The sequence below is a fragment of the Gadus macrocephalus genome, chromosome 1 (assembly GCF_031168955.1).
Source record: "Gadus macrocephalus chromosome 1, ASM3116895v1".
NCBI lineage: Eukaryota > Metazoa > Chordata > Actinopteri > Gadiformes > Gadidae > Gadus > Gadus macrocephalus.
Window position 1 is genome coordinate 25,235,772 of NC_082382.1, and position 12,500 is coordinate 25,248,271.

Sequence of the window (12,500 nt, forward strand, 5' to 3'; positions counted from 1 at the left end):
TATAAGCACAGCACAGCCGGCCACATTTACCTTCAAGAGGATCTCAACAGTAAAGATTGCGGTGAAAGCATAGTCAAAATAACCAAGTATCTGAAAAAGGCAAGGCACAGGTTAGAGTCATCATCGCACGATGAAGATGATGGTTTACCCAACACACATTTTTAACATCGGTTGCGATCAAAGGGAATGCTCGAGCCAATGGCTGAAGCAGTGGGTGTGGCATAAACATACTCAAACAACAAGCATTAAACATTCTGTATATATCTAAAACAATGCTATCAAACACCTTAAATACAGTGCCCCTAAATACATTGTACAGTATTTTGGCCTTTTCGCTGTCGCAGTGAACTCATGACTACTCATAAAGGATCAGGTCGGGGTTAGAGCATCTCCTTAAAGGAGCTGGGAATCAAACCCAGTACCTTCCAGCCGGTGAGTTAAACCCATCGACCGCTCCACTATCCTGCCGCCACATGTGCCCCATGTCCTCATGAACCTCACGACCCGTGTTATGGTGTCTAAACGTACAAAGTTGCGTCTGGAGAAGTTGCGTATGGGGTCCTCCGCGGCCAGGGAGACGGAGCTGAGCATGATGAAGACGAGGATGAGGTTGGTGAAGATCTGGTGGTTGATGAGCTTGTGGCAGAGCACGCGGAACCTGCAGACGTCACGCGGAGAAGGAAAGACAAGGATCCACGGGTTTTGAGTAGCAGCAACGCATAGTGGCAGTAAGAGCAAAGGCTTGTGCATTTGTGAATGTGTGTCTGGTTGTGTGTGCGTACGGGCATGTGTGTGTGTGCGTTGTATGATCGTGTGTGTAAGTGTATGTCTGTGTTTTATAATATTGTTGTTAAGTGTAAGTGTGTGTGTGTGTGTGTATGGGGGAGGTTACGATGACGTATGTAAATGTATGTTTTATGATTTTGTTCAGTATGTGTGTCAGTAAGTGTGTGCGTCTGTTTGTGTGTACATATGCACGTGCGTTTGTCTGCGTGTGTGTTTTGTGTGTGTGTGTGTGGGCGTGCGTGCATGTGCGTGCGTGCGTGTGTGATGTGACTGACGGGTTGGTGCTGCTGAAGATGAAGAAGGCGCTGCCCTCGGGGATGGGCGGAGTCTTCTCCTTCATGGTGAGCTCGGACATCCTGAGGGGGCGTGGCCCCGGAGGAACCTCTGGTAGCTCCTCCTCTTCCTCTTCACACGCTGGGGAAACCAAACACCATCATCTCAACATTACAACGTTTCAAAGTGGTTAAAGTTAATCATAGTTCAAATAGCTAAATAGGCCCAAAAACACCAAGACACACACACACACACACACACACACACACACACACACACACACACACACACACACACACACACACACACACACACACACACACACACACACACACACACACACACACACACACACACACACACACACACACACACACACACACACACACACACACACACACACACACACACACACACACACACACACACACACACACACACACACACGCTTTACCCGAAGTGTCTAAAGTAGGGTATGGCTCTTTATCTTCCTCCAGTCCACTCTCTACCGCCACCTACAGGGGCTTAGTTTACTGTAAAAGGACATTAATCAAGATCATAAATGCACTAATATGTATCCAAACAAAGTTAGATAGGAAACATGACACTATAAAATAATTGAATCATCTCAAGAATCAAGATTTATTTATTGTTACACGTCACATACAAGTTTAAGGCAGTACAATTACTTGGTTCTGGCTTCTCAGCCTAGCGACAGCAACCATGTTAAAGTTATCAATAAACACACTATAATTTAAACAACAGAAACCAAACAAAATTGAATAGATCTTCAACACTCTCTCTTACCTTGGTTTCTCTGCTCTCTGGCTTGGGCCTCTACTTTCTTCCTGTCAGCAATTGTACAGCTGTAGGAATAAACACAAGACTACAAAAATTAAATCAATAAAGTATTTCATTTTTTCTTTTTTACTAAAACAATAAAAATATATTCCTAATTTAACAAGTTTTTAAAAGCTTTCACTAGAGACACGGGACCACGTTCAGTTAACCACAGTGTCAAGGCCATAGTGTTCACTTAGCGGTACACCAGCATACGACAGGCTAGCTAGCAGCTCCACCGTACATGGCATTGTTCTTCCTCTTCTTTGCCTCCTCTTCCTCTTTCTGAGCCGTGTTGAGGCTCTCAGCATCTGCCAGGTTGTCAACGGCGATGGCCAAGAAGACGTTCAGCAGGATGTCTGTTCATACGACTTGAGGGAAAAATTAAAGACTGAAAGGAAATGTAATTATGACTGTAGATGTGTACGGATGTGTATGGGTTGATGTGTACGGCACGGACACAGCTGTGTGTGCATACGTTCGTGTGTGTGTGTGTGTGTGTGTGTGTGTGTGTGTGTGTGTGTGTGTGTGTGTGTGTGTGTGTGTGTGTGTGTGTGTGTGTGTGTGTGTGTGTGTGTGTAGATATGCGTGTGTGTGTGTGTGTAGATATGCGCGTGTGTGTGTGTGTGTGTGTGTGTGTGTGTGTGTGTGTGTGTGTGTGTGTGCGTGGTGTGCGTATTATGCTCAGCAGGATACAGTTTCCACAGATGAAGAGGATGATGAAGTAGATGCAGACCACCATGCCCGAGGAGGCGGGGCCACCGTACGCCATGATGCCGTCGTACATGACCTGGTTCCAGTCCTCGCCCGTCAGGATCTGACCACAACACACAAGGAATGGTCGGCGTGCTCGCAACATAGCGTGCTCGTGCTGAATATGGTTGTCTTTATTACACGAATACATCTGATGTGTGTTGCACCTCTCATCATGGGGGAGAATCTCAAGGGGTTTGACAGCACTGAAAATAAGAATGGGAGTGTGTGTTTTCTTGTGATGAAATCGAAGCTAAAAGCACTAAACTGAGGTGTCTGAGGAGGTGTGGGCGGTTTAGCGATGTCTGTAGCAGACAGGAACTGACCTGTCTGGAACATGGTAGGAGCCAGATCTCGGGAGGAGGATCCAGCACAACAAAAATCAAGCAGACCATCTAAGTCGGCTTGTTCATATGAACAGACTTCTAAGACACAGACATTTTGTGTATTCCTCATTAAAACACCTCACGACTCGGGCTGCTGATGTATCATCCTGGCCGCGTTCGGATTGGTCCGGCACATACGGGTTCTGTATTCACGGGGTGTCTTCCGGGCTTGTCTCTGCTACGCATGCACATCTGGCCCGTGGATATCTGGTGCCTCATTAGTGTCCGGATTCCCCCCTTTTACCTGTTCCCCTCGATAGTGTACGATACAAAGAAATCGCCTACACTTCCCCTATGTTGGTCGATAAAGAACAAGGGAGCGAGTGAGCCGAATAGAACACAGCCCCCCCCCCCTGGGTCAAGCACTCTCCTTTGGTAGAGTGACCTTTGACCCCCAGCGGGAGGCCGGCCCTGCACCCACCTGGAACACGGTGAGCAGGGCCTGGGGGAAGTTGTCGAAGGTGCTCCTCTTGGTGACCGTCTCGTCGAAGTTGAACTTTCCCCCAAACAGCTGCATGCCCAGCAGGGAGAAGATGATGATGAAGAGGAAGAGCAGCAGCAGCAGGGAGGCAATGGACTTCATGGAGTTCAGCAGCGACGCCACCAGGTTGCTTAGCGACGCCCAATGCCTTCGGGAGAGGGTGCGGTTAGGAAGAGGGGGGGTGTGACACATAGGGGTCCGTGGGGCTCTCGCACCCAGCAAAGACAGATGCACACGTAAACAAAGACACACTATAGAAAACAAAGAAACATGAACACACTTGAACGCATTTATTAAGTGATAGACACACGCACACAGAGACACACACACATTTAAAATCGAATGAACAAAAAAACACAATAGAAAACAAAAGTGTTCAAACTAAAGTGATCAGCATTAGCACGTCATAGCTGAAATGGCTAAAACATGCCCCAAAACATATCCCCCACTCCTGCTTTACCTGAAGTGTCAGGTAAAGCAGGAGTTTCTTCCTATATGTGTCACCTGTACACATACAATGACACACACACACACACACACACACACACAAACACACACACACACACACTCACCGTGTGACCTTGAAGATGCGCAGCAGCCGCACACAGCGGAAAACGGAGATGCCCAGCGGTGACATGACGGCCAGCTCCACCAGGATGGTCTCCACGATGCCCCCGCATACCACGAAGCAGTCGAAGCGGTTGAACAGCGACACAAAGTAGGCCTGCAGGCCCAGGCTGTACATCTTCACCAGCATCTCCAGAGTGAACATGGCCAGGAGCACCTTGTTGGCCACGTCTGGGGGAGGTGGAGGAGGGGGGAGGGAGGTGGGAGGGGAGAGAAAGTGAAGTGGAAGGGGGGGAAAAGGTGAAGAGGAGAAGGTCGGAGGAGAAGAGGACTGAAGAGGATTGGGGAGGGGAGAGGGGAATAGTGGAGGGAGGGAAGAGGATTGGGTATGGAGATGAAGAGGAGGAGGAGAGTGGAGGAGAAGGAGGGCTGAAGAGGAGGGGGAAGGGGAGAGGGAAGGGGAGTTGTGAGGAGAGAGAAGCGGGGGAAGAGGCATAGAGAGGAGGGAAAAAGGAAGTGAAAAGGGAGAGGAGAGGGAGAGAGAGAGGAGAGAGAAGAGAAGGAAGGTGAGGAGAAGGGGACAGAGTAGAATGAATTCCACCGTGCCACAAAGAGCAAGACATGTTCTAGGACCAGCTCAGCGGCAGGTAAGAGATGGTTCTGTGGGTTGTACCGGCACACTCGTACCCTGTACTTCAGTGAGCCAATCCGGCTGGTTGTAGTGCTCCGAGGAGATGGTCAGCGTGTTGAGGAACACCAGGACGATGACCAGCCAATAGAAGGTCACCGACTTCACCGCCGCCCGGCACTTCCTGCGGCAAAAACGGTTCCACCAGCCGCCACTGGCGACTGCGGAAAAAACGAAATGGAGGCAGGAGGGTGAGGTGCTGGATGCAGTGGTAGTGTTTACTATTTAGCCTTGTGTCCAAAGCGACTTACACAGACGTTTTATTGGCTAGAAGATACCAGGTAGGGGCTAGGCATCTTGCTCAAGGATGCCTGGGATGTTTTTCACAAATCTATATATTTCTTTTTTTGAGAACCTTGAAGGGTTTTGTATTTGTTTGAGGATACAAGTAAGTAACACGGGTTGTATGTCAAACTGCTTTTAGGATGTGATGATGCCCGTGGATCAGAGGTTATTAATGGCAAGGCTGTAAGGGAAGTGACGAGAGGAGAAGTATTCAAATGGTTGATTAGTGAAGATGAAAACACGATGCACGGTACACAGGGACATGGGAGGAAGATTGATTGAAACCACGGTTAAATGACACCTGTAGCAGCTTCAGGAGTAAGAGGTACACAGGAGCCCAATAGGTCATGCAAGACAGGGGGGTCCCCTGGCGGTAAATCAGGATGGAGAGGGGCCGCCGGGATCATGCAGCTTTGAGTGATGGAGGACGGGGGGGGGGACGGGGGGGGGCACCGACGTACTAACCTGCCCCTGGACTTGCTGATGTTTAGACTGGAGGGAGAACAAGTGTGGTGGAGCGTTAGCACAACGTTGAGTTCAATGGTTACAAATGTTTTCTGTTGGACTGAATACACCTCGAAAGAGAGAGAGAGCGGGATTATGGGATGGAGAGGAGAGAGAGAGAGAGAGAGAGAGAGAGAGAGAGAGAGAGAGAGAGAGAGAGAGAGAGAGAGAGAGAGAGAGAGAGAGAGAGAGAGAGAGAGAGAGAGAGAGAGAGAGAGAGAGAGAGAGAGAGAGAGAGAGAGAGAGAGCGCGCGCGCGCAGCTGCGTGCGTGCGTGTGTGTGTGTGTGTGTGTGTGTGTGCGCGCTTGCGTGCGTGCGTGTGCGTACCATATCTGACCGCAGCATTTGGAGCGGCCCTCCTCTCCGTTGGGGTTCTCCGTGTTCACGGATTCAGTCTCGCTCGTGGGTATGCTCGCTGTGACATCACACAGGAAGCAGGAAGTTAGATGTGTTCAGTTGGAACACTCAGGAAGTTCCCTTTACAGGAATTGATGGAGATGAATTGATTGATTGATTGATTGATTGATGATTGATTGATTGATCGATTGATTGACATGACAGCCATGGATTGATACATGTCCTTACCTAATATGATGAGACTGTGGCCAAAAAGTAACTAACATTTCCTCAAAGTACAAATATTAAAGCCGCCTAAGATGTCACATCAAACAAAAAGTAATAATCACATTTGAATCGAATATGAAATCAGCACAAAGATAAAAATGAAACAGCATGTTCCTGTCACACCAAATCCAAAATATGTTACTGTTTTTTTCATTTCCTGTAAAGTTGATCTAGGATCTTGATGTTAGGATACCATCAAATGAAAATGTACTTTGCAGGGCTTAACCTTGCTAGCTGATGTTATTAATCTCTTGTTGTTTCTACCTTCGAATATCCTTCGGTCTGTGTCTTGGAAGGCAATATCTTACAGTTTGACTTTGAATTGGCAATTACAATGAACTCGCAAAATATGACACTGCCAGCTTATCAAGAAAAAACATATACGAAGAAGTCTACAAATGAAATATATAGACTTCATGAAATATGAAATTCAACACTTCTCTTCTCCTTGTCCTCCTACTCCTGCTCCTCATCATCTTCATCCTCCTACTCCTCCACCTCCTCCTCCTCCAACTCCCCCACCTCCCCCTCCTCCATGGAGGTCTAACACAGACAGCCGCCACTAGGCAGAATACAGCCGTGGTCCATTATTTGAATCCAACGATGCATCTCTATTTCGGTTTGCAATCCACTTATGTCTAATGTGAACGCCTGCGTTCTGCTGAAGGCTCTGAATGTCCCCGCTAAATATAAAAAGCAGGCAGAGCCCTGTGATGAGCATGAAGAACGGTAATGTTGATTCCAAACACAAGCCAAGCACCCACAACACACTTAAACAACGCAGACGGATGTGCTCATAGATAAACGCACGCGCACACACACACGCGCACACACACACACACACACACACACACACACACACACACACACACACACACACACACACACACACACACACACACACACACACACACAAACACAAACACACACACACACACAATGAGTCTTTTGATTCATCTCTCCCTCTCTCAACACACATGCACACAAACATACACATTCCACACATTTACCCTGTGTTTCTGTAGACTGAGTGAACCAGCCAAACTTTCCTTTCTTCTTCTCAGTGAGGTCGGCTAAGGTGACACCTTGGTGACACCAACATGCAGTTCACAGAGTCAGACAGCAGGGGGGGTAAGTGAGTACACTCCAAAACAAAAGTCAGCAGGGAATAACACTACAGTACAAACCAGTGCATAAAATAAATACTATACAGACACAGTTTCTTTGTCCAGTCAATTCTATAAAATGAAGGTGAATGTTTTGAGTTGAAGGTAAAACATGATGAAGGTTAGATTAGTGGCTCTGAATAATGAGGGTGGTGTGGTTTGTATGGAGGGATTTCTTAAACTAGGTCAACTCATACATTATTGAATATAAATAATAAATAGGAAATATAGGACTGATATAGGAAAGAATTTGGATTCTTAGCTGAAAGTACTTTAGTCACACTAAAAAACATGTTTTCATTGTTGAATCTACAATTGAAAACCGGAGGCCACTAATACGATAGCTCTAATAAATAAAGCAATACAACATTTATTGTTATGAACACGAACTGAGGGGAAATAATCACTGTCAATGAAAACAAAATTGGAAGATTTTGGTAGGTTCTGGACACAGAAACAGTGCACTGTAAATCTGAAGAAAAAAAACAACTAAGAAGCATGGTGAGGAGGAGGTAGAGGAAGAAGAAGAAGAAGAAGAAGAAGAAGAAGAAGAAGAAGAAGAAGAAGAAGAAGAAGAAGAAGAAGAAGAAGAAGAAGAAGAAGAAGAAGAAGAGGAACAAGAGGATGTTAGCGCTACATTACAGGGACAGAGTTAATCCACAAGGAACAGCAACACTGCAGGAACTACGAAGAGAAGAGTTAGCAGCCCGGCAGTCTCTAAAAGGCTCTAGACAGTGCTAGATGAAACAAGGAAGAGCAGGATTACAGCAGAGACCAGAGTAAGGGAATAGAAAGACACAGACAGATAAATGTGCTGGGGATAGTATAACTCAAGGTTGAAAGGCACTAAAGCAGACGTTAGAAGACAGTGGTATATAGGGAGGGAGGTTAGCGGCATGGTTGTGTACGGTTACCGGTACACAAGACACCGCAAGGGTAATCTTCCTGAGATGTACAAAGTGATGCTCATACTGTACAGGCACACACACTCACACACAGCCACTTAGACACACACACACACACACACACACACACACACACACACACACACACACACACACACACACACACACACACACACACACACACACACACACACACAGACTATATATACAGATATTTATATCTCATACAGATAATAGACCGGAATCGTTGATGATCAGAAGGTTATCCACCTAGTTAGCACACACAACCTTTAAAACCCCAATTAGACAAATCCAGATTTTTTTATTTATTTATATATATATATATATATATAATGTGCAGGCGTCGGGAGAAGTTAAAAAGAGCATGAGAAAATAAATCTAAAGAAAGACAGATACAGAGAGAAGGAGAGAGAGATAGAGAGAGGAGAGAGAGGGAGTGTGAAAACAATAAGGGATGAGGGAGAGAGTGTGAGAGAGAGATGGAGGGAGAGAGAGAGGGAGAGTGAGAGTGAGAGAGAGAGAGAGGGAGAGAGAGAGAGAGAGAGGAAGAGAGAGAGAAGCAGAGAGAGAGAGAGAGAGAGAGGGCCAGAGAGAGGGAGAGGGAAAGAGAGAGAGAGAATGATGATAGAAGGAAAGAACAGCACAGACTATTGGACGTAGAGGAAATAAATGAGAAGGAGACGGAAGGAGAATCTTCAAACGGACAGCAAGGCATCGCCTACGCACAACGCCAGCCAAGAGCTTTCCCACAAATGTGCAAATGTGGAACACATATCCTGTGATGTTCAGCGTTTTCTCTTGTGATGTTCAGCATTGTATCTTGTTTAAACGAAGTGCCAATGTAATTTTAATTGGAACAAGTGTCGTGTGGTCGGTATGAGGCACACAATAAATCCCCCGAAAGGTTTGAGAGTGAGGACATACTGACTGTTATGGACCGTGTGTTCTTGTGTATTCCTGTTCGGTCTATTCTTGATGAGGGTTGTCAGTGTGTGTTGTGTGTTACATAATTAATTTAATCTCTGTAGCAACCTCTAAATATGAGGAGAAGAAATTATCAACACACGTCAAACTGATGAATTGTCATTGGTCGTAACCCAGTGGCTAAGAATTATACAAACAGTAAAGGTTATAGCATGGGCAGTAAATCCTGGTCAGATCTCTCCACACATGTACAGGATTCATGTACAGAATTCATGGCAAGCTACTTTGAAATCATGCAGTCATATACTTTGTGACTACTAGAGGGCGACATTACCTCTGTAGTCTATACATCTTCCTGATACATATTATTATTTGTATCAAACTCTGAGGTTCTAGGAATTATTTGGCCCTATGCAATTAAGCTAGGGCGAGGTCATTTTGAGAAACCAGCCAGAAAAAAAACAACTGAAAAAAGTCCCAACCCTCCCTTCAGGCCTCCATCCAAAGCAACTCCCCCAGAACACATGACTAGCTCATTAGCTTTAGCAATTGGTCTGCCTAGCATTGACTCCAGTCAAGCGCAATGAGTGCAGAGGGCGTGCAGATAGCCAGGTAGGTATAGGCAGACAGGTAAGGATTTTAATAATTTCATCCAGGGCTTAGTGAAATGATCAGCCTTATTACAGGCCTGTGATATCATCCGCTTCTGAACTGTATTGATGTAGTAATTATATATAATGGTAGTTAATGTAGCAATCTTGAACAACAGTCTGCGCGCACACACACACACACACACACACACACACACACACACACACACACACACACACACACACACACACACACACACACACACACACACACACACACACACACACACACACACAGACGCACACACATGCCCTCTCATCAAATCGTTTGCCCTGTTGTTACCATGGTAGCACAATGTCAAGGCCACGGCAGAATAATTAGTATGTTGGTAGTTTAAGACAAAAGGTTATATTTTCCTTTGTTTCAAGGCAATCGTTTTTCCTTGAAACAAACATATTGTTCCTCACTGTTTCCGGATCAAACTTAATAGACATTGGGACATGCCAATGCCCAATGGTCACACTATACTTTACTAGAATTCATCTAGTCTGAGAAAAAAGTTAATGGGAACTTCAACAGGGAGTGTATTACTAGTAAATCCCCCAGAAAGATGCACTCCGCTTTTTGGCGGACGGTTGCTGCTATGCAATTCTACAGCTTTACACATACTTCAGCCGCGCGGATGACTCGCGGATGACTCACAATAGTCCAACAGGCCATAGCGCACAGGAGAGACCTCTTCACGTGCGTGTATAAACAACAATTGAACGGAATGTGTAAAGGCACATGGATTACATTCCCACATCGCGGCTCATAGCAGTGGGCTTAGATGAAGTGGATGAAATGTTGTGAGGGTCACTGCTCAGTGTAAAGTTGTAGGAGGACAACAGACGGACAGGCATACAGGACGTGTGTGTGGTCCATTTTTGCTGTTCAACCAGTGTGATGGTCGACCTTAAATTTAAAGGAGATTTCCAGTTTGATTGTAATTGGTTTGATCCATTCACTATTTTTGTGATTGAACTCTGTAGATATGAGGGAGGTAGGTTTGTATATGCGTAACACAGATTGTACAACAGATGTTAGCCATTGCTGTTAAGAGATATTTAAGCTTGAGAAAGAAATGGCACATGTCAGCTTTGCTCTTCTACTATATTTGAAGGGGAAAACACATAAAAATACAGTAGTTACACATTCATGTTCTTTTCACTGCCACTCAAACTGCCATTTGGCCTGCAGGGATTCAGTTTAGAAATACATAAATTAAAATCAAGTGTTAAGAGATGGAGATAGAGAGAGAGAGACAAGAGCATGAGCGAGAGATAGGGGGGGGGGGGAGAGAGGGGGGGGGGGGGGAGAGAGGGGGGGGGGGGGAGAGAGAGGGGGGGGGGGAGAGAGAGAGTAGAGAGAGAGAGAGAGAAACGAGAGAATGAGAGAGAGAAAAACGAGAGCATGAGAGAGGGAGAGAGATAGAAAGAGGGAAAGAGAGAGAGATAGAAAGAGGGAAAGAGAGAGAGATAGAAAGAGGGAAAGACAGGGGGAGAGAGAGTAGAGAGAGAGAGAGAGAGAGAGAGAGAGAGAGAGAGAGAGAGAGAGAGAGAGAGAGAGAGAGGGGGGGGGGGAAGAGTGTGATGGGGAAAGAGGTAGATACAGTCACATAGAGCTTAAAGGGGACCTATTATGCTTTTTCGACTTTTATGACCTATAAACGTTGTTATAATGATAAAAAAAAAGTGTACGTCATTATAAAGTGTCAAATAATGACGTACATGCATTTCGACGTATTCCCTGCTGACAGTCTGGGGTGGCTGTGCAGAGCACTAAACACTCGGGACAACGTTTGCGATCCACTTGTTCACATTTCCGGGGAATCATCTACGTAGACGTACTCCTGCCGCGCCCCCATATGCCTAGTCAAACTGCCCGCGCGCGCTTCAAGGAAGGTAACCAATCACAACGGAGTTGGGTTGGCAGGAGGGGGGCGAGGGGGCGGAGAATGACGAAACCGAGCGTTGACAGAGAATGCTGAAAGCGCCCAGATGAGAGGAAGAGTTTCCCGAAAATCGACATCGTTTTTTGTGTATGGTTAAACATGACTATCAATCATTATAACAACGTTTACAGGTCATAAAAGTCGAAAAACAATGATAGGTCCCCTTTAAGGGTGTTAGTTGGGTGTCAGTTGACGGTTGAGTGGCGCTTACGGTTGCGCTTGCCGTCTTCGTCGCAGTCCTCGTCGTTCTCTGGGTCGATGTCCTCGGCCTGCGTGATCCAATCCAGGTAGCCCTTCAGGTCCTCCTCCAGCTGCTGCTTCTCACGCAGCTTCTGGAAGTCTCCACGCGCCTTCGCCTTCTCGCGCTCCTTGGAGAACTCTCTGGAAAGGCCCAAACGTCGCCCCGCGAAAGAAACCCGTCACTGGTGGAAGTGATCATTCGTGTTCAGCTTGCAATGGAAAACCATTGCAACCATTCCAAGAGAAAAAGGGTTGAAGCTGTTGTTATCTGTGATGATCTATTAAACCATTCAACTGTTTGCCACTGTATAGCTCAGCTTATTTGGTCAACTTATGGGGATACTTAGTCAATACAACTAACTTCAAACTGTCAGTTGAGTTCATAAGCCTATTTATAAACCGGCTAATTATGAATACCCTGCCTTTAGACGGACAGGGGACAGCCAAAAAATAGTAGGAAAGAAAAACACAAT

General features: G+C 46.0%; 1 protein-coding gene across 1 annotated transcript in view; it reads right to left on the minus strand.

Annotated features, from left to right (window-relative positions):
• Positions 1-6: 6 nt before the first annotated feature.
• The window catches only part of LOC132464151 (voltage-dependent L-type calcium channel subunit alpha-1D-like), a gene marked incomplete at its 3' end in the record, with an annotated part of 18,790 nt that continues 6,296 nt past the window's right edge, over positions 7-12,500 (minus strand). Inside the window, exons 7-20 of the mRNA XM_060060374.1 lie at positions 11,999-12,168; positions 7,198-7,272; positions 5,891-5,978; positions 4,774-4,928; positions 4,092-4,317; positions 3,460-3,667; positions 2,596-2,716; positions 2,144-2,258; positions 1,857-1,925; positions 1,749-1,767; positions 1,514-1,574; positions 1,062-1,200; positions 529-658; positions 7-90 (exon numbers count right to left, since the gene is read on the minus strand). Of these exons, the coding sequence (XP_059916357.1) occupies positions 7-90; positions 529-658; positions 1,062-1,200; positions 1,514-1,574; positions 1,749-1,767; positions 1,857-1,925; positions 2,144-2,258; positions 2,596-2,716; positions 3,460-3,667; positions 4,092-4,317; positions 4,774-4,928; positions 5,891-5,978; positions 7,198-7,272; positions 11,999-12,168 (1,660 nt within the window). The remainder of the gene's footprint in view (positions 91-528; positions 659-1,061; positions 1,201-1,513; positions 1,575-1,748; positions 1,768-1,856; positions 1,926-2,143; positions 2,259-2,595; positions 2,717-3,459; positions 3,668-4,091; positions 4,318-4,773; positions 4,929-5,890; positions 5,979-7,197; positions 7,273-11,998; positions 12,169-12,500) is intronic.